The following is a 22,452-nucleotide window of genomic DNA, read 5'->3' as shown; positions in this document are numbered from 1 at the left end:
ACCTTGAAGTAAGTCAACAAAACATAGACTCGACTATTTTAAAAGATTTCAGATTTAATGTTTTGGTTGAGATTCTAGCAAAAAGAAAATGGAATCGGAGGGGAATAGGAGGCGAAGAAACGGCTAATAAAGGTGGCTGGTTTGATCTCTTTTACCCTTAAGGCAATGTTTTCTCTCATTAATTACATAAGCGTCAAAACTTTTGCACTGCATTTAACCCACCTTTGACAAAATTAGCAGGCACAAATTGCATGACAAAGTTAATAGTCAGATGACATTGAAGTGATGGAAACGGGGAATTAAATTTGATCTTTTAAGTTGAGTAAAAACCCCTTGAAGTCGATCGTATCCATAGAAACGTCCTTTGAATTAAAACTGTGATTCGAATACAGGTAAAGCTTTTTTCGTTTCGTATCTAGGGCCTGCAAATATGCATATACTCTTTAAAGCTAACCGATTGATCATCAAAGCTTCTTGTTAGACTCCCGCTGTGACTTGGTTTCATAACAAATTAAAATAACGAATTGTTTATTTTTAATCTTACTGGGATCTTCTGTCGAGGCAGGTTGTCAACGGAGAAATAAGTTTCGGCTGGAGAGCAAACATCCTCATTAAAAGTCTTTTCCTCAGAACTGCAATTGTTCATCATGTTAAGGGTGACTATTTTATTCTTCATCTTGGCATCCCTCTCGCCAAAACCAACTGATGCAACAGATTTAGAGCACAAAAGGGCATTTAAAACTTCAGGTAAGGCACTACCAGTTTTGATTACCTGCAAATATTATTTAAGAGTGGTGTGGTCGCCCATTCTAGGACCAGGAGTTCAGAAGAAAACGCTTCGCGAACTCGCCAACCAAGCGGCAATCTCCTCCCGCCGACTTATCCATATTACTCGCGTTCAATTACTGAGACCTGGCTTAAATCTAATCGGTCTCATTGATGCAACTTATATAAGAAACAAAACCTGCTTATTTTGACAGCTACGTGTCTAGAAATGTTGAAGAACTAAGTAAGAATTATCCCTTTCAAAGGCCTGCACGCTGTGAAAACAGGTCTGTTTTTGCATGTGTCATCTTTAATTTTCGCGCGTCAGTAGTTTGAAGATTTCTGGGATTTTGTCTCCGGTAAAGGATAGATTGATCTTTTTTAACAATATCAATTCGTCTGTTGACCATTCTTAAACTTCCTCAGTGTTTCACCAAACCTATCGTATTCAAAGAATTATACAGACGTCTCTGTTTTCCTTGCTGTTACGTGGCTAGTTTGAAACGTATTCAAACGACTCAGGAAAAATTAAAAAACCTAATAAAGCGTTGTTCCTCAGTATCAATAACATAGAAGCTTTGCACCTAATAGTCTTCGATGTATTCAGAAAATATCAGTGCGGGGAATAAGACAGAATTTTTATCGAAATATGTACTCGATCGTTTCAGCCAAAACGGTAGCAGGTTTACAAAGTGGGAAGAAATTGTGTCGGCTGGATTGAAAAGAAGAAGAAGGCTGGATTGAGAGTCTGTTTGTAGCTGTGTTTGTTTTGGTAAAGTTTTTGAATATTTGAAAACATCGTCTGCGACAGTTAAAACAGTAGACTTTGAAAGGGGACAAAAATTTAGATTATGCCGGCTTAAACGTTTCTTCATTTCCAAAGGATTATATGCTGAACTTCGTTCCCGTCCATTGAGCTGGTCCGCAAAAGATAATCAATCGATCTGAAGATAAAATAGGAAAATATTTCTCTGAGAGTTTTTGATCAAGACATATTGCAATATTCGGTTGAACAAATTGCGAACAGAAATGATAAAGAACGTTTTTTTTTTCTTGTTGATTTCAGCCCCCGTTTTCTGTGGGAAGGCCTTGCTGTTGTTTGAGCCTAAAAGAATACCTTTTGTTTCTGTCACCATGACTAATGTTCATTTTATCAAACTCACTAGATTGTATGAGACCCACCTGCAAAGGCTCACACTGAACAATTAAACGTTAAAGGGCAAATTTGTAAACCATTCTGTTGGTGTTCGAACTCTTTGTTTTTCAAGTTAGACTTTGGATCCCATCTTTTTCATAGCTTACATACATACTACTCTGCCACAACCAACAGGGGGCACCCAAGAATCATTTCGGGAAACTATTTGTTCCGAAGGGGATTAATCCTCTCCGATTTTGTTAAGAGAATTGTCCCCTCGAACTTTAAGTACGTGATAAGAGAAATTTAATGCCTGTTGTTTTCAAATTGATGAAAATGTCGTTTTGAGTACCAGAAAAGGGCAGATGATTTTCGGAGAGACAATAAGAACGAAGGTTTTCAGGAGATGGACAAAAAAGCCCTTATAAATTCGAGGATGACAGAAAAAAAATGTTTAGTGCCTCGTAAAACTAATCTTCAGAGCTTTAAAGCACTCCAGATAGCCTAAAATAACGTTCTAAAGCATTTGAGAGACAAGCGTCGTGCTTCTGATTCTCGCCTTAGCTTGTGTTTCGCCAAAGTTAAAAATAAAGAGGTAAACTACACACAAAAATGATATCTGGCACATAAAACTATAGAGCAAATTTGATTTTTGTCTTTGTTTTCTCACACAAAGTCTTGAAATTAAACTTTTTTTCCGTACTTTCTCCTAGATTCTCCATTGTACCAAAAAGAGGGTTGTTTTAGCGCCAAGACCGCAAAAACTGGAGTTTATCTTGGGACGTTCTCCTCCAATTCCTATTCGGCGGTGGACCAATGCGCTCAGGCAGCTCGAAAACAAGATTTCACGGAATTCGTCCTCTTTGAAGGCGGTCTGTGTAAAGGAGGGCATGATCTCAAAGAAGAATATAACGATCAAGGTGCATCTCTAGGCCTCTGCAAGAACGATGTGGGCGGGAAAGATTTTGTGGTTCTATACTCGTTAAAACAAACAGGTAGATAATTTTACTTGTAATATCTAATATCTTCGAACACCTAAAGTAAGCGAAAGTACAGTGATGAGTGTTTTCAAGTGTGAAACAATCGTAATTTTGGACCATGCGAAGTCAGAGCATCGAATGCACTACATCCGGGCACAGATTTACGTCACTGGGACCATAATTAAAGAAACATTTCCTCCAGTGACACAAACGGTAGTGGCTATTGCCCCCATAGATGCAATCGTTTTAAATTCGTATAGCAAGGGGTTTGTTGTACATAGATTTACGGTATATTTAACAATTACACAATTTTTCGGCGAAGGTGAAGTGAACATTGGTGAACATTCCCGAGAAGAAGTCGAGGTGAATATTAAGCCCTTAATGAGGCGAAGCCAAGGGGAACATTGAGGTCGAGGGGAACCAAAACACACTGTTTCCCACGGGACCAGTCCATTAAGTGTTTTGTTATACCTCCCAACTCAAAAATAGAAAAAAAATGCGAAGAAATCGCTTGCTTGACGCAGGCTGTCTCACAAATTTACCACGGTTTCAAGGAGCACGACCTGATCTCGTGCGAGTCGAAAGTTCAAGTTATTGTTTCCCTAGGGAGTTAGTGAGTTTTGTTCGCCCTAGGGAGTTAGTGAGTTTTGACCCACGACACGTGACGCGTTCTTCTCCAATCCTGAAACGTGTTTGAGTTGGGAGGTATAACAGTCACCAATGTTCACTGAGCCTGGGGTGAATAATTGTTTTAGTATAATATTCAGAGCTGAACAAAGAGGACTACAGGATAACGGACTAAAACATAAAAACACAGACGCAGTTGTTCGTTTCATCATACACGTATGCAGCCGTAGTGTTATTAAAAAACTTACATGTACATCGATTGTGAATCAATTTACCCATCGAGTTCGGCAGTAAAACTAACAAACCAGCGAAACACTACGAAAATAAATTCATCCGGTACCTTTGTTTTATCGTTGTTGACTTCATTCACAGTTGTCATCATCGTATAAAAATGAGTAGCTTTAGTCTGAATTAAAATAAATTTCGGCCAATCGATCTGACCTACTGGCGATCAACGTAACCACTGCGTTTACGATTCTTAAATTCCTTGAATACGACGAGTTCTTGAAAGCATTTTTGGTCCAAGGGCGACAGCACTCATTTTGAAAATTCTCCATCCTTTCAAATATCCTGGATGTAGAGTGATGTCGTCCGCGGAATAAATGAAAAATTCATTCAGCAACTGTCCGCCATGTTTACTTGCTGAGATAGCAAAGGTAGCGGGGCTAGTAACCAGGCCTCGAAGATGTTATATTCACCGCCTGCCGCGTTGAATATTGCGTCATATAAAGAATCGCTTAGCCAATCAGATTGCTGGAAACTCTTTGTTCAGCTCTGAAATTATACTAAAAATTTATGTGAACTTGTGACATTTTCATTCGATTTTCTTTGCACTTATGTAATCAGAGGCCTGTTTCTCGAAAGGCCCGGAAACCTTTGGAGTCCGCAAAACCATTCTTAGTTAATTTGTATCTAACAACAGAGACCGGGTGTATACGCCTGAAAACTTCTTGTATGAAGGGAACTTCTGGTCATATTAAGAATATGTGACTAAATAAAACAGCCCTGGAATCATAAGGTTTGAGATTTTGCTACGGTTTTCCAGGTGCGGAAACTTTTCGGGACCTTCGAGAAATGAGCCCCTCGGCCCGGTTGTTTGAAAGCCGGTTAACGCTGCAGGATTAAAAGTTAACCGAAGTATTAATTTTTCTTGTATAAAATCGTTTTTCACTTCTAACGTTTTGTGTAGTTTGAGATTATTCAAGCTCAACAGAAGGACAAACAATGTAACCAGAAATCCGCATTGAAAGGTTGTAACACTGAAATCAAAATTCTCGATAATCCTGCGGGTCTAAGGTTTCGAGGAAGAACAATCTAAATTGGCCTAAAAAAAACTTCGTCATATTCAATCGTTAAATCATTATATTTAAAATTTTAATGAGGAATAAAAAAGTCTAGTTAACCACCTTTACTTTCTTTCTGCAGAGAGTGGATGCCGTATTCAATCGTCCGACAAAGCCAACAAAAAGTGTCGAAGACAGAGACAACGGGAACTTGAACTGACCAGAAAAGATTACCAGCTCGCACAAGATAATAACGGACTTTCACGTCTCAACAAGACCCGTGCAGAAGTATACGGTATCCTTGTACGAGATGCTTTAGATCATCATTGGATTACGTTGTACAACTCTACTATATTCAAGAACTTAGGTCTCTTTTTACGGTTTAACCGTAGCAAAGAAGATGACTACATTAGAATATACAACTTCTTTATTAACAATCAACTGGCGGGGGTTTCTCAGGTAAGTTCTTTTTTTTATCATTTAGTTTTAGTTTTAAGGTAGATATATATTAATTTTCTAGTTTATATTTATTTTTTTCTAAAGAGAGGCTGGTTTTGATTTAAATGTCCACTAAACTATAATATTTTTAGTGTACAGTTAGCGAGCCGGGCGATCGCCATCTTGTATTCCATACACAGGGGAGGCTTAGGGGGTGGGGGAGGGCGGGGGGGGGGGGGCGGAGAGAAAACTAGCATCCCAGGGATCAAACCAACCCCTTAACGTCTCGCGACCTCAAGATGGCCGATAGCTAGGCGAACAAAACTATTTATCGCTTACCCAGCAATAACGTGATCATTCCAGTCTAGGCTATCACGTTTGGAAAAACCGTCTTTTTTTGGGCAATGACAAGGGAGAAAAGCAGTATCTTTCAAATTTCGATTTGATTTTACGATTGAGTCAATAAAAAGCTACCATGCGCATATATACTTTTTTACTCCAGAAGTTGCTTCTTGTTCATTTTCAGGAAGACAAAAGATATTTTCGATTTTCTTTTCAAGACAAGGCCATTCCTTTCAGAAATCTGTCTGACCTTGCTCTTTGGAGAGACGACAAGCTGTTTACTGACCAGCGATTGGCTGGCAGCAACCCAATGGCCATTCAAAGGGTTTCTTGGGATCCAGGTAACCAAGCCTCTAATTCCTATAACCCTTCAGGACGAAAAGGCCCATGAAGGAATGAAATAACGTTAAGTCAAGGAAGAATGGAAAACATTTTAGAGGACATTTATTAAACTTATTTTTTGTAGTTTCGTATGCTAATGATATTTTCAAGTGATAGAATTTCCTTAAATTACAAACGTGACGCCAAGTCACCGCTTAACTTTGAGCGTGATTTAATCCTTTCGAAGACGGAACCCGCATATGTATCTTGTCCATTTGATTTCCATGTGTCTTTAACTTATTATTGGTGTTAAGTTAAGCTTCCCTGAACCAAACAAATTTCTTTCAACAACAAAGTCACTTTTTTTATTCGATCTTTCAGAAGTACATGGAGGAGTGGACTGGACAGAATTGAGTGGAAAATTAAATCCAAGCTTTGACTGGGAAGGAGAAATACAGGATGTGATTGGGCTAGACATTTCACTTCATAAGGTATATCGATATATAAACAATAGCCTCCATTTGGCGCGGAAATATGCTCCGAGAGCCTAGCTCGAGGAAAGCTGTAAGCTTTGAGGAACAGATAATGTCCAAAGACAAATATCCGAGCATATTTTCGCGCCAAATGGAGGCTATTGCGCTTATTATCCTTCAAATATTTTTCGTAACACGCCCGGTTTTGAAAATTGTGGATTATCACTCGGATATTTCCCAGTTTTAGCTGGGGAATATTCAGTCACGTGACGCGTTTAGACCAATCGCGAGCGAGCGAAAATATTTGATGGATTATAACACTCGGATAGTCCTCAGTTTTTGTTGGGAGATATTCAGTCACGTGACGCTTTTAGACCAATCGCACGCGAGCGAAAATATTTGATGGATTATAACGTGGAGTACAAACATCCACAAATAATGAGCTCATCTGTCTATTCTAACGCCCGGGCTGCTGAGTAGTTTCAAACCGTGTAAGTAAATGTATGTATTGGCAGTCTGTGCTGTAAAAATCAGTCTGCTCAGCAGTAACCAATAATTCTGTCAATTGTCGTCCTTGCTATAAAATAAAACTTAATATAATAACGTTGACAGGCAATATCTGAGGGATTTGTTTATGTGGTGCATTATCCTCTCTATGACGGACTGGATTCACTTGGCGTCGACAGGTTTGGAAAACTAATGGATGCCTTCTCACCTATCGCCATTTTTGCATCAAAACCCAGTCGACAACAACGGCCAAACATGCTTAAACCGGTTGCCATTCAATTAAACAGCTCTTCAGGTATGACGTTTCTATTCTACTCCACTATTCTCTACTCGACTCGACTCGACTCTACTCGACTCCTCTACTCCGCTCTACCATACTCTTCTCTGCTCTACCTTAAGTACTATTCCACTTTCTTTTGCTTTGCGTTGCTTTATTTTGCTTTACTTTTCTTTACTTACTATGCTATAGCTCACGTTATTTTACTCCATTTGCGAGTACAGCTGTCTTCAAAGTTTAAAACCAAGCTTGGTCTAAGATTTTGACGAACGGACCCACACGTTCCTGTCAAGAATAACTCTTTCAGATTTCTTTTCACTTGCTTTCATTTAGCTTCTCCGGTGTTTACTCCAGAAGATAGTGAACTCTGGTTGATGGCTAAGCATGTCCTTCAAGGGGTAGACTACGCTCAAAACCAGATTGTGGAGCATCTTTACAAGCTCCATATGTTTATGGAGCCCGTGTGTGTATGCATGCATCGGAACCTGGCAAAATTGCACCCTCTTCATCACCTCTTAAAGCACCATTGCAGGGGACTGATTGGGACCAATTCGTTTGGGACTCCATTCCTCATGGCGGAGAACGGCTCCATAAACAGCCTCCTGACTGTTGGACGCAGTGGCTCTCAGGTAATGATGTCTAGGGCCTATCAGGAAATAAGCTGGGATGATACAGACTTCTTGGACAATATCAAGGTTGGTACAATGTAGTTGCTTACTGACTGCTACATTAGTTTCGTTTTAAACTACCACTTAAAATGTGTAGACAAGCAACCAAAACTGATCTAGTTATTTGCCCTTTATCAGTTATCAATATTCATAATTTGTTGTTATATTTAACCCCTTACGGGCTGATACCGAGGGATTCGAAACAGTTTATTTTGTTAGCCGAGAATCTTAGATTATTTAGATTCGTAGACCCCGACGTCATTTGTTACATCAGTTTATGACACAGCAACAACAATGGTGGATCGACATGGAATGGCAGTAATTAGTATATACCACAACCTCGTTCCCAGGGTCTCTCATCTTACCGCCCCCTGGAGCGAGCGAGGAGAGAGGGGGCGGTAAGATGAGAGACCCTGGGAACGAGGTTGTATAGCCAAGTACTATTCACCTCCGAGCAGCCGAAGAAAAACAAAATGGCTTCCCGTTTCAAATAAAGTTACTCTTAAATAAATAAAGTTACTCTTTGGTCCGCTAGTTATTCAGCTTGTGTGGTATATACTAAAACAATCATTCGCCTCAGTGTCGGTGAAAGTGGTGGATATTTGCCTACACTTCGGTGAATAATTGTTAATTATTATCTCTCTGGGATTTTTCAGTCTAAGTAAACTAATATTTTCTGGTTTCTTTCAGTTGAAGTTAATTTTGTACGTGGCCAAACAAACTCAAAATCCCATGACCGAGCTCCTTTAATGTCTGTGACCTTGAGATAGCCATTGAGAGCAAGTGCTGTTGGGGAAATAATTCTTGCTACGTAACAATTAGTGAAGTTGCGGTGGCCTCATGGTTAGTGCGCTCGTCCCGGGATCGAGCGGTCGGGGCTCGAGGCGTGGCTGGGGACACTGTGTTGTGTTCTTGGGCAAGACACTAAACTCTCACAGTTCCTCTCTCCACCCAGGAGTACAAATGGGTACCGGCGAATTGTTGGGGAAACCTAACAAATTGCCGGAAGTGACCTGCCATGGACTAGCACCCTGTCGAGAAATACTCCTAACCGCTTCATGCTACAGAAACCGTGATAAGCTCCAGCAGCTATCAGCCAGTCGGCTCCAAGTCTTCACTTTATGTGATAATTATTCTTACCACAGTTCAGTGAAGCTCTTCTGAAATAATTTTATTTTCAAAGAAACGAGGACTTGGCGACAGGAATAAACTTCCGTATTTTCCGTACAGGGACGATGGAGAGCTGATACATGAGGCGATATCAAATATGGTCAACGAATACGTCGACGAGTAAGTGGACAGCGACTTGTTATCATTCTATTGAGCTTAACGTAATGATGTTCTAGCCTGTTCTCGCGACGGTGCCGCAAGCTGTCGTGTGCAGACCGGTTGTGTTAAAGTGAGCCCTCACACGTCAAAAAGTATAGCGTGTGTAAATCAGAACATTTGCCAAAATATTTTCGATCACAACTTACTTATACCTGCAAACGTTTTTCGTGTCATGAGCATGAAATTTTCGAGAATTGTCCGAACATATTCGAAGATGTCCGAAGGTTTCCGAGGACTCCCCGAAGATTTCCGAAGTCGCTTCACATTTTCCAGTCCTAGTGTTCGCCAAAAATAACGTCGTGTTTAGTACTTTTTTTAAAAATAGGAGAATCCGAGGAAGTCTACAATCATCTTCGTAAACTTTTCTTTTCTTTCATTTGTTCAATTAAGTTTACATATTTTTCGAAACAGTGCCATTAAGGGTGTGATCGCGCAATATTCTCAGCTAGGCGTTACGAATTGATCGGCAAAGCGCTGGAAGGAGTGAGATCGTAATTTTTGTTCGCCAGGCTTGAGGCTCACGCCTAAGGGGTTAGAGTTGGCAGGTATAACTATGCACTAAAATGAAGCTCAATGAAGATTGTAATACCACCCAACTCAAAATACGTTTTCCGACTGGAGAATAACGTATCACGTGTCACGGTTCAAAACTTACTTACTCTCCAGGGCGAACAAAACTCATTAACTTCTTAGGGAAACAACAACTTGGACTTTCGACTCGCACATGATCAGGCTGTGCACCTTGAAACCGCGGCAACTTTGTGTGCCTGCCCGCGTCAAGAAAACATTTTTTTTAGCAGTATGTTTTATATTTGAGTTGGAAAGTATAACAAAACACTTGATGACTGGCCGCGGGTAAAACAGTGAGTTTCTTTCCCCTCGAACCACAATGTTTCAGGGTCTCGAGGATTGGACCAATTAAAACTCACTACTTCTCTTGGGGCCAGTCATTAAGTGCCTATAGTATAATAAAATGGTTATTGACTAAGTAAAGGTGTTCTGCACACAAAAAATATCTTTTTGGATCTTTTTGCAAAAAATTTCTTCACTTTTGAGCTGGTAAAGCACTGTTTTTCTATTCGTTGTTGAAGGTATTACAATTCACACAAGGATGTTCAGGCCGACTCTGAACTCCAGAATTTTGCCAATGATGTTTCACTGGGATCTGGGAAGGTAAGATTTTTTATAATACTTGATCGCTACAGGTGGCCGCGCAGATGAAAGCGTGGGAGAGAGGGGAGGGAAAGGTTTCCACGTTCTTTTGCTATTTTGGCTGGTTTAGCTAAGAAGCAACGACTACAACAACAGAAAGCTGGGGTGAAAAAAAAAAAAAGATAAATGATAACGAAACTTTAAGCTACTGCTAGAAATATTTTTGCGATACGTTTTTAAAATAATTCCAATATCTCGAACTCGGTTAGTCTCGAATTCCTCAATATTTTGACCTAATTTAAACTGAAGCCAAGCTCGCCATCTCCACGACTTTAGTTAGGACAGTTGTAGAGTCCACGAGACTGCGCCAACTTTTGTTATTTCAGCCTCAGCTGTTTACAACTGACATTTTACAGATGCGTTTAATACTGTACAGGGCATTTACTTGCTGAAGTGTGTATAATTTGACTTCAGATGTAACGCAACAATTATTGATCGTTATACCGCACTGCATGGAGCGGTGGCCTCATGGTTAGTGCGCTCGTATCCGGATCGAGCGCTCCAGGTTCGAGCCCTGGACGGGGACATTGTGTTGTGTACTTGGGCAAGACACTTTATTCTCACAAGTGTATAAATGGGTACCGGCAAACTTAGTGCTGGGGGTAACCCTGAGATGGACTAGCATCCCATCCAGGGGGGAGTAGAAATACTCCTAGCCGCTTCATGCTACGGAAACCGGCATAAGCTCCGGCCTGATGGGCAGACTTTACCTTTTTATACCGCACTGCATCATTCTTTTTTTCAAAAACGTGTGCCATCCTCTTTTCGTCCAATCCTAACACACCCTAGGGTAGTTAGTTAGGGTGAGAGGGGGACAAAGTAAGTCTTTGGTGGGTTACTTCTTGCCGTCCCAGATGACTGCCTCCGGATGTCCGAGGATGACACTGTTATTTCAAACCCAATGCTTAATTTCTTTTGAGAGCTCAAGAGAGGGGTGACCTACTGTAATATTTTTTATCAGGTTATGCCCTTTCACTTTCTCTCCCTATACTCGTCTTTTAACTTAAAACACGTTCGTCTCTCTTAGGTCAAAGACTTTCCCAGGAAAATAACTTCCAAATGGAGTCTAAAAAAGCACTTGACTCGCTTCATTTGGGCGACTAGTGCCCAGCACAGCGCGGTCAACTATCCCGTGGATCACAGTGGAGCTCTGACGCTCAACATGCCGAGTAAACTCTACATCGACTATAACGCGGGGGCTGGGCACTACGGCTTCAACAACCTCCCCAGGAGAGAGACATGTGGGGTAGGTACCTCCGTCCCCCACACCAGGGGATCTCCCACAGTCCCATAATAAGCAATGTGCACGTACTTTGACTTACTTCAGTCTTAAAATTGAACTGTATGAATTGAATTACGTACGCCGAGGAGCTTGCGCCCGGACCTATCCTTTATTTCTTTTTGGATTGGATGTCCATTCAACTAGCATTCACGATGCCTAGTCTAGGATAGGGTAGGGTTTACTCTAGAATAGGGTTGCAAAATCAAACTAGTCATGGTTCCAGCGTCACACCCCTACCCAAAGATTTACAGAGTATCCCCCCCCCCTGGAAAATTAGCAAACACACTCTTTCATTTCTGGTATGCGCTATTTACCACGACAACTTGTGTTATTGGTCATGTCACGTAACAAGACGGGCAAGTGTGCAACTTCGAAAACTTCTACGCTAACACGTTTTTTTTTATGTTTGTTCCAGCGTCAGGCGGCGCTATCGATGACTTTGGCAGCCATGCATTACGACTCTCTTTTTGACTTCGTTCTTCGTGTTCCGGATAAGAAAGGAAGATTGGTTGTCCAGAAGTATTACAACTACTTGCATGGTTATGTTACGTCCACCATTTCGCAAAGGAATGTGAAAAGATTCAAGGAAGGCCAATTGCCCTACCCTTATTTCCTACCAGCCTGGATTGCTAACAGTATTCACACTTAAGCATTGAAACTGCCTGCTCTAGTCTAAACGCCTATCGAAAATGGACTTGGATTCACTTGAAAAACAAAAACAAAAATACATCGGTGTTTATTAAACTTTTTTTTTTCTCAAATTCGCCCGTGATACCTTTAAATTCCTAAAGAAGCTCGGCATTTTCATTTAGTTTCAAAGATGTATTTGGGAGCAAAAATACACTTATTATTGGTAGGTGTTGTTACGTTTTGTTGAATATTATAAAAGGATATAAAAGACTTGAAAATGATCCCTTGCTGTCAAAATTCTCTGCGGGTCTGTAGAATCTACTTGTTTCACCTGTTTCACCTGTTTCACTTCATGTATGTTCCCTTAGTAAAAGATAGGGAAAGAAGTGATATCTTTATACAAATTTACCAAAAAATACCATGATATTTTATTATTTTTCTGTGTTTGTGTTACATTGGCTAACATAGCTAATTATCGTCTGGAATGCTATAGGCCACATTCGTATTCTCGGTATTGGACTGGAACTAGCTTGCAACCGAGGCTAATGCGGGAATCTTTTCAAATGCAAATGAGCCTCCATTGCAAGCTAGTTCCAGTCCTATGCATGGGATTTCAATTTATAACTGCCCATTGAATTTAATTTTAAAACAGGCAATCGTGTTGTACAAGCAGCCCCTATATATTGACTAGCAAATCAATATAAGATCATCGGCTGCCTTCACGCCTCCTGATATCTGCCTGCCAGTTCTTTAAGCTCCTCATCAGTGGTCAGAGCTTTATCCTGAGACAAATCTTTGTGCCCAGGTTGCAGATCCCACTCTCTCTCCAACTTGGCGTGGGCTGAACTCAGAGGGCGACCGCTCGCGGGGTTTAGATTTTCCCAGTGGCTGCGTCTTGCCCTGGAAAAATAAGGAATAAATATTTTTGTCACTAAATGCTGAACATTTCTGTTGTTAGAACTGATTCTAATAATCAAACTGAGTGTTAAGTTAGTGCAAGTCCATATTGTGTGTACCAAGACATCTTGAAATCACAAAGGATTTAACACCGTTTAGCTACAAGTTGTTACGCTTTCTTCATAATATGCATGATGAGGCCATCTTGCACAAAAACTCCCTTTCTTTTATTAACTGGCAAGTTTTACTAAAGAACCGTTTGAAACTATAAGAAAGATATTCTTCAGACATAGCTTAACAGTAAGACCTCTGGGATATACATAGTACCTTGCTCAGCATCTCACGGATAGTGCTGCCCCAGAGAAGTCTCCCCAGTCAATGCTTCTCAATTAGGTGTTGAGCTGTTTTCAGCTGTACCCCTGGGATGTAGCTTGCCTGTCCCTAAATCCTAGGGAAGTATGTTACCAGAGGGCTCCTCCCCACAATTTATGCTTCACAATGTCAGTGGTTATCTGCCCGGCTTTCTAAGCTATACCCTTAAGATATTAGCCTACCTTGCCCTTTCCCACGGATAAGTATGCCACCGGAGGACTCTTGCCCGCAATTTATGCTTAACATATCGTCAAAGGTTACTGATCTCTTTCTAAGCTATACCCCTTGAATATTAGCTTACCTTGCTCTTACCCACGGGTAAGTATGTTGTCGGAGGGAGTCTCCCCACAAGCCGTGCTTCTCACTAGCCGGAGGCAATTTTCCACGTTCTTTTGCAAGCTGGAAAACATAGAAGTAGCTAGTGTTAACTTTGGTTATGTCAGTCAAAATCTTCATATTTATAGGCAATCAGTTATATAAGATTCAAGCTTGACTCATTGCAGTAAAATATAGAACACTCATGGCAGAAAGTGATGTTTTCTATACCTCCTCTGCTATGGCCCTGACATGATAGGGCTCGAATCCACAGCATGCTCCAATGTATCTTATTCCCATATCGTAAGCCTCGCGTGCGTACTTTTGAACGTCCCAGCGACTCATCAGACGAGATTCAAGGGCTGAAATGGGAAATATGACTCACAAGAACGTAAAGTAACGTAACGTAGCGTGACGTAATGTAACGTAGCGTCACGTGACGTAAGGTAAGGTAACGTAACATAACGTAGCGTTTAAACAGTATTGTGAACTAGCGGTATTTATAAGTACAAGATGAAATTCTGTTGTTAAGCTATGTATCTGCTATTAGCATTGCGGAAGGCTTAGAAATCGTTAATCTGGTATTATTACTGCCTTTCATAAGAACATCCTTCAGAAACAAAAAGCTCAGAGTTTAAATCCACATTGCTGATAGACGCGGTGGTCTCAGGATCGAGTGGTCCTGGTTCGAGCCCTGGCCGAGGTCACTGAGTTGTGTTCTTGGGCAAGATACTCTTACAGTTCTTGTCTCCAACCAGGGGTAAAAATGGGTACCGGCGAATGCAATGCTGGAGCCAACTTTGGGATGGACTAGCATCCCATCCATGGGGGAGGGGGGGGGGGGAGTAGAAATACCTTCATCGCTTCCAGCCACTACATATAACATGACATGACACCACGTTACGGTACGTTACGTTGCGTTACGTTACAATATATTACATATAAACTAATTATAAACGGTCATACCATACCAAACGGAAATTCAGGGACGCAAGGTAATCCAATACGGTCATTTGTCAGCTCGGGAGTATGATAACAGATAGGCTGTACTATAAGATGTCGATTGAGACCTTCTTTTTCCAACGCAGCTTTCATTTCTTTTACGACAGCCAGGCAAATGCTGGGATCAAAACAGCAATTCACTCCCACGATATCAGCGCCTGGAAAAACAAACAAAACAAAAATAGAAAAGAACTTGTATTTCTTGTATAGTTCTACGAACGCACAAGGATAGCATAAAAATGTGACTTTAACTGCCTGAATAATTCGCATAGCATGATGTAAACACAGCCTCCTCAACAAATATTCATCTAATAGATTGCATGCATACATTTAGTCTAAAATGTTGCAGTGAGAAGATATAAAATTTAGCTCAGAAATTGTCGATATAGACTTGTCTATTTATCTTAACTTAACTACAAGAATTTATCAAGCTTTCAAAACTAAATTATTTACTTATTCAAGCTTTCAGAAAACATCATAAGTTAATTTAAAAAAACAAAAAGACAATCGAAACCAACTTTACTGTCTAGCAAGCGGAGATGTCAAGTGTTTGCACTTCTGTTAGAACAACAAAAAACGACGTCCTCAGTTAAGAATTTAAGCTGGGTGCTAGAGACCTTTCATGAGCGGTTTCAGGATTCGCTCAAGTCTACCTAATGACCCAAAGCATACCGTTGCCCGCGAGAGAATTAAGCTCTGGTACCCGGGGAACGATTGTCGAGATCTGAGCTTGAATTACCCACACGTACCCGCGCGAGCAACCCGCACAGCACATTCTCCAGGTAGAACTCCATTCATATCTCCAGCGAGGCTGACAGACAGACACACAGCGACTGGTTTGCCTGTGGCCTTCATCACCTCTGTGGCCCATTCGGCTTGCTCGGCATATCTGAACAGCTGAAAAATTAACTCAGGTAAGTTAAGCCATGAACAGGGGGGAGAATTCCCTTACATGGGCTATTTAGGTATTTTTGGCCTCAAAGAGTATGCTTTTTTAGCCGTTTTGGCCAAAAATAGGATATCCATTTTGGCCATTTTGGACTGAAATCGGGTGTGGTTTTAACACTCTAGTCTTGAACTGGGTATGGTTTGAAAAGAAGCTATCCTACCAGATAAAAGCATATAAACATTACCCTTAAAAAATGGTCTGAACTAGGAAACTACTTATAAGGCAGGTCGGAAACAGGTCTCACTAAATAGGGTATCGAATAGGGTACCCACCCCCTGGGCGGTGAATACCGCCGTAATCTGTGTAAAAGAGGACGTTTGTTGTGCTTTTCGATTGATTGATTGATGGCATAGGGGTTTTCAGCTGAAACAAAACGCAGTAAAGTGGTAAATTATTAGAGCACCTGCAAAATCGGAAACACGGAATCCGTCTTCGATTCATTCCCCTCTCCACTCCCCCCTCCCACCCTGACAAAAAATAATGGTCGTTGAATTACTCCCGAAATAAAACATCTACAGTACGGCATATTTACCTCCCCTATCAAGAAATCGACATCATTTTTCACAAAAATGTCGGTTTGTTTTTTGAACTCTTTCTGAACTGCCTCCTTTCCAAGTCCCTTTAGATAAGCAGGCACTTGTGAAATGTTTCCAGCCACGAGAGCATCCCCTTTGCTCGCTACTTCCTTGGCAAGATCACAGGCAGCCTGATTAATGGCCTCATACTACAAAGACATAATAACCAACAATTACATTATGAGCTCCAGATTTCTCAGTTGTTTATATGATAAGTAAAATCATTCTTGCATTTTGATTGGTTAATTATCAGAGAACACATGTATCATGTATAGATGACGTCATTAATATTTTTTGTTTCTTTATTAAGCCCGAGTTTTCTATGAGCGAAGCTGAGTTGACTATGGCTCGTAGAAACATGGGCGAGTGCTCTCCTAATTGTTTTAGTAGACACTCTTAAAGATTACAGCACAAAACCTTTTTGAGCATTTTTAAGCGAATAGAAAACGACGAGAGAACTAATCAGATTCGCAGATTTCTACTCAGAATACAGCTGAGTGGCTACTTATAAAACACAGATAGATTCCATGTTGTCATGCGTATGTTCAATAATAGATCACAGATGATGTCAAAATGTGGTACGAACAAAAAAGTGGCACATGGGGCGACAGCCAGGTGTGTCACTAATGTTTCCATACGCTCATTGGTGCATTAAAATTTTGATGGTTTTCAGTCGCATAACAGTCAATTTCCTTTCTTTAGTGTTCTTCTGTATAAATTGTCCAATAATATTTCTAATTCTTTTTCAAAACATTGGAGAAACGAGAAAACTTTGGCATTATGTGGGAGACCTGCCAGCCACTATTTAACAATTAGATTATGAGCTCGAGATTTCTATGAGGTGATAGTTGATGAGGCAGCAGGCCGAATCGACTATCGCCTCATAAAAGTCGAGAGCGAATAATCTAATTGTTTTAGTAGAATTCCAACTGAAATAAACAAAAATAACAGTTTCTAATTATTTTTCTACATATTATTGATTTTTACGCTTTGACAAAATCGCATGCATTGAATTGTCCTTGGTAAATTTGCAGTTGTTTACATGCATGCACTGGTTCTTTCAATAATTTCAAGTTTTTAAAGTCAAGAAACCGCTAATGTCCTTCTGTTAGTCTTCTCAGGAATTTAATTATCTATATACATCTAAACTTTCTCCCAAAACTTTGGAAAAATGATAAAAACGTTGCATTTTGTGGACGACCGACAGCCACTGCACTCTAATGGCTGATAGTATACGGGTAGCTCAGCCAATCAGATTGCAACATTTGCATTAGTATACTAGTAGAATTCTACTAAATACTAATGGTGTTAATGCACGATAGCTCAGCCAATCAGATTACATTCAGCCGTTTGAGTTAGTATAGCCTATACTAGTTAAAATCTTGTTTTTTATACTACATTACCCCCTATGTTTCCCACTGTGTGCCCACCATTTGTTAGCTTGTCTTCACTGGCATAAAACGTAAATGTTTGCATCACATCAGCTCCTGCTCTAAGAAACTCGGTGTGAAGCTGTCGTACTGCAAAGACAGAGAAACTCATGCTGTAAAGGAAGTGGTGCATGACTTTCCTGTTGTTACACGGGGCTCTTATATGTCACGCAGGTTCATAAGCTTTCATTGTGTGACTGGCGCCGAGGATGTATAAAATGGCAGAGGGCGCTTAGGGCGGTATATCAATTAAACGCGCAGCCATGGGCCGAGCGCAGTTCATGTTCCGCCCGTTTTTTTTTTTTTGTTTTTTTTTTTTGTTTTTTTTTCGTCATGTTAGTGACCAGACCCAAATTTCCTCTCGGCCAAATGTTGAATCACACAACCTGTGATGTATTCGCCAAAAGCTGTAGAAACATAAATACATGGACAATGTTATGGATATTATTTTCTTTATTGTGTGTAAAATATATTTTCTTTTGGCTTTATTGAAGCATTAGATTCAAAGGAAATAATAAATACACTAAAAAGAAGTATTGCGTCATCCATGGAATGCGCTGACGTTGTATTTTCCACTTTCACTACGTCACAAATAAGATCGTGTCAACTTTGCAAGTTTATTTCGCCAGGAGCGACAGTCTTTTTAGTTTTCTGAGAATTTTTTGTATTTTTAGACAAGAAAAGTGAATTGCCATGCTGTAAAATTAAAGCGAGTTCAGAGATCGGAAGGAAAATTAAATATTTGCAAGCCAAACAAAGAACGTGTCAGAACATGCAAGGATTATGTCATTGGTAGGAAAATAACCACTGTACTAAAGATAGCAGTGGCTAATGTTATTCTTGAATTATGCAACTCATGTGACTACTTTGCTAACCCTTTACTCGTGGAAAAAACCAGTTAAATTTAATCGTGACTTTTAAGAAAGACAGCTGTTGTTAATAGCATTATTATCGAATCGTTTGTATCGTTCATGCCCATACATATCCCGAAGAAAGTTCCAGATTAAGACTATTACATCATTGGAGATTTCACAACGGCTACAACTGATGGTGCAATAATATAGTTTGTGTTGATCAAGTAATGTGGTGTCTACAGTAATAATGAATTTTCAAGGACTGCTTTGGACTGTGCACTGCATTGCGACAGTAGCGCTAAGAAAACAGTTAAATTTTAAAAGTGCGGTTTTAAGATCTAAAAGATCTTCCTGTTACTACTTAAAAAAGGTATTAAACGATGGCTGAAAGAAACCAGGAGCATATCACCTATCAGAGGTGATATGCTTCTGCTGAAACTTAGAGCAATACTCTATAAATTTGCAGCGCTTGCCCGTAGGTATGCTTTCCGTTTGCTTGGAAATTGAAAAAGACGTGAGTAATTAGCTTTGCTCTTCGCTGGAGATTTTCAGACTTGTCGGAACATTTCTTCTAAATACGATTATGGGTGTAAGAAAGCCATTGAAGTGCCTGACTCACATAACTCAAAACTCCCGCAAACGCGGATCAATTCTCGGCTTAAACCTTTTAGAAAACCCCACAGCTGCAGGTCGCATTTGCTGTATAGCAATGCGCAAATAAACAGGTCTTACAAGTTGCATATATTAGACAGCTACACCTGTACCTTCGCTTTCCCGAACGACCGATTTCACGGACCAATTCCTGTTCCTCTTGAAGCGGTTAGATTCAAGAAATAAATACAGTCATTAGTAGTTATTTCACTGATCGGCTTGTGGGTACTCTACTGTGGCCTCCGGTGTCCAAGGACCAGCTTTGACATACCCCCCGCTCCATGCAGTACAGAAACCCTCCATCGCCAATGACGACCTCCCCAGCATCCAACCTCTCGAGGAGTCCACGTTTCTGGAAAGAATAACCTCATCAATTCAGACACACAATTTGCACTGAAGAAGACGTATACTGTTGGGAACTAGTCCCGAGACCCCTCTCGGTCCCGGAATCCGGGACATAGATTGTGTATGTGAGGAGATCGCACATGGCAGAAATACAGTTTCTCTTGCTGTTAATACCTCGTCTGTTCCTTGCTTCTCGTGGCACGCAGCGCTAGACTTGGTGTCAGAAGTGGGATCAACCTTTTTTTTAGAACCGCCCCAGCGAAAACTTCGATCACGAAACCTCTTCTCGCAACGTTACGTTGGATACACAAACTCATGGCGTCGAACCTCAAGCGCCCAGAACTCAACCTAACCGGAAACATTTCCGAAAATTTTAAAAACTTCGAAGTCAGGTTCAATGATTATTGCGTTCAAGCAGACTACCGTAACCTGGACAAAGACCCAGAGACGGAGCCAGCCGAGTATTACAAGAAACCCCAGTTCGAAATCGCCGCACTTCGATCGGCCATGCCAGACGAAGCACTTCAGGTAATACGATACACGATAGAACCTCAGATCGCGACTGTTGACAGAGCCAAACCTTGGATATGGATGGCGAAACTTCGCATCCACTACACGGGATCGACCGGCAGTTCAATTCTGGCCGACAGATTTAAGTTTTGGGGCCATAACCAAACCCTGACCGAATCGGTACAAGCATGGGAAGTAAGAATTAGGCAAGCCGGAAGCCTGTGCTCTTACGGAACACTCAGTGACGAAATGTACCGCGACAAATTTATATTTGGACTCAACAACGACGCCATGCGAGCCGAGTTGCTAAAAACACATCTCAAGCCTGACAACACACCTAAGAGCATGGCAGATGTGGTGACCGAAGCCAAGGCCCTAGAGTCTGCCTACACCGCAAACAAGCTGATAACCGACTCCTCAAAATCAACCACCGAGGAACGAGTCCACTGGGTGAAACATAAAGAAATGAAACTACGAAGAGAGCCTGGAACATGCCACTGGTGTGGAGACAAACGGGGACCTCACCCATGGAAACAATGCCCAGCACGGGGCAAAACATGCTCGAAATGCGGTATCAATGACCACTTCGCCAATGTCTGCCTGGCAAACGGCCAACCACCACAACGACGGGGAGGCCCATTGCCTCCTTCCACTCGCAACAACCGGAACCCCAGCCAAACACCCAGTAACAGGGGCAGCAGTCGACGTCGGGAAGATGTGCATCACTTGCAATTTAGTGGAGACGAACCAACCGACCACATGGTATATGCGGATTATACCTCTTGACGAAGAGTCCTCGCGCATGACCACAATGCACACCTCTTATGGCCGCTACCGCTGGCAACGCCTTCCCTTCGGGATCTCAAGTGCTCCAGAAGAATTTCAGATGCGACTTATTTCTGCTCTGGAGGGTCTAGAGGGCATAATCTGTATAGCTGACGACATTTTGGTCTTTGGAGAGGGAACAGATTTCACTGAAGCTGAGCGAGATCATGATCGTCGCTTTGTAGCCCTAATGGAACGTTGCCTCCAAAAGAACATTAAACTAAACCCCACAAAACTGCAGTTCAAGTTACCAGAGGTGAAGTTTATGGGCAACATCATCACAGCAAATGGGATGAAAGCTGACCCTGACAAAGTCACTGCGATAACTACTATGCCCAAACCGAGAAACAAGGCAGCCCTCTTACGCTTTCTGGGAATGGCCAACTACCTATCGCCATACTGCTCAAATCTGAGTACCGTCATTAGACCCCTCACTGCCCTAACACAGAAAGATCTCCCATTCTCCTGGACAGAGGTTCAAGAAAGAGCATTCAATGATGCAAAGCAATTGATCGCCACTGCACCAATCCTCCAATACTATGATCTAGCGAAACCTGTGGTACTCCAAGTAGACGCCAGCGAAGAAGGCCTGGGGGGAGCGCTCCTCCAACCAAATGCTGACGGTAAACTCCAACCAGTCGCCTTTACCTCAAACAGCCTGAACAGCACAGAACAGCGCTACTCTCAACTCGAAAAGGAATGTCTTGCCATCTGCAACACGTTTGGGAAATTTGATCATTGGCTATTTGGCAAGTCAGACATCACAATGCACACCGACCACCAACCCCTAGAAACCATCTACAAGAAACCACTTCATAAGTCACCCGCACGTCTTCAGCGAATGCTAATGCGACTTCAGAGATATCAGTTCAGCCTACATTACAAGAAAGGTACAAGCCTTCATATAGCAGACACACTATCCCGCGCTGCTTTACCCACCCCAGTGCATGCAAATGTAACAGGGTTTGAAGTGTTCCGCCTTGAACTTGAACACTCCGAGAATGACCACAACCCCCGTCTCACAGATGTCACAGAAGAACTCCTCAAATCAGAAACCAAAAGGGATCAAACCCTGACTGATCTACAACAAACTATCATCTCTGGCTGGCCCGACGACAAACAACACCTGGCCACCAACCTCCGCCCTTTCTGGACCTTCAGAGAGAAACTAAGCATACACAATGGAATCATTTACAAAGGTCAGCAAGTCCTAGTTCCACAGTCCATGTACTCAACAATGCTTGGGAAAATACATGCGAACCACTTTGGAGCAGAGTCAAACATTCGCATGGCCCGCGAAGTCCTATTCTGGCCAGGCATGAGGAAAGCTATTTCAGACATGTGCGACACCTGCAGTGTCTGTGCCCAGTACAGTAAAACTCTTACAAAAGAACCTATGAAGTCGTTACCAATCCCAACGCAGCCGTGGCAAATTGTGAGCCAAGATATCTTTAGCCA

At 41.5% G+C, this 22,452-nt stretch overlaps 1 protein-coding gene and 1 pseudogene across 2 annotated transcripts; one reads left to right on the top strand and one right to left on the bottom strand.

Moving 5' to 3' along the window:
- Positions 1–595: 595 nt before the first annotated feature.
- On the top strand, positions 596–12,288 carry LOC145462498 (polyunsaturated fatty acid 5-lipoxygenase-like). The gene is made up of 11 exons (XM_081446036.1): positions 596–747; positions 2,614–2,895; positions 4,933–5,249; positions 5,755–5,911; positions 6,273–6,382; positions 6,977–7,166; positions 7,482–7,843; positions 9,000–9,106; positions 10,237–10,318; positions 11,385–11,603; positions 12,055–12,288. Exons 1-11 carry the CDS (start codon positions 648–650, stop codon positions 12,286–12,288), a joined length of 2,160 nt encoding a protein of 719 aa, XP_081302162.1. The 5' UTR covers positions 596–647.
- Positions 12,289–12,988: 700 nt separating this feature from the next.
- LOC145462487 (betaine--homocysteine S-methyltransferase 1-like) lies at positions 12,989–19,612 on the bottom strand (annotated as a pseudogene). The gene is made up of 8 exons (XR_014041199.1): positions 19,526–19,612; positions 17,775–17,916; positions 16,337–16,522; positions 15,605–15,752; positions 14,825–15,013; positions 14,085–14,215; positions 13,840–13,937; positions 12,989–13,169 (listed from the first exon to the last, which is right to left on the bottom strand). The product of XR_014041199.1 is annotated as a betaine--homocysteine S-methyltransferase 1-like (transcript).
- Positions 19,613–22,452: the final 2,840 nt, after the last annotated feature.

Source organism: Orbicella franksi, chromosome 1 (genome assembly GCF_964199315.1).
Source record: "Orbicella franksi chromosome 1, jaOrbFran1.1, whole genome shotgun sequence".
Lineage (NCBI taxonomy): Eukaryota > Metazoa > Cnidaria > Anthozoa > Scleractinia > Merulinidae > Orbicella > Orbicella franksi.
The sequence above is the reverse complement of the archived record's forward strand: the minus strand, read 5'-3'. Positions and strand labels throughout refer to the sequence as shown.

What these genes read in the sequence shown, in the direction of transcription:
- LOC145462498 (XM_081446036.1), top strand. Translation starts at nt 648, where the DNA reads ATGTTAAGGGTGACTATTTTATTCTTCATCTTGGCATCCCTCTCGCCA. An exon ending in AACTGGCGGGGGTTTCTCAG is followed by an intron (nt 5,250 to 5,754) that starts GTAAGTTCTTTT and finishes GTTCATTTTCAG; the next exon opens with GAAGACAAAAGATATTTTCG. An exon ending in CCAGGAGAGAGACATGTGGG is followed by an intron (nt 11,604 to 12,054) that starts GTAGGTACCTCC and finishes TGTTTGTTCCAG; the next exon opens with CGTCAGGCGGCGCTATCGAT.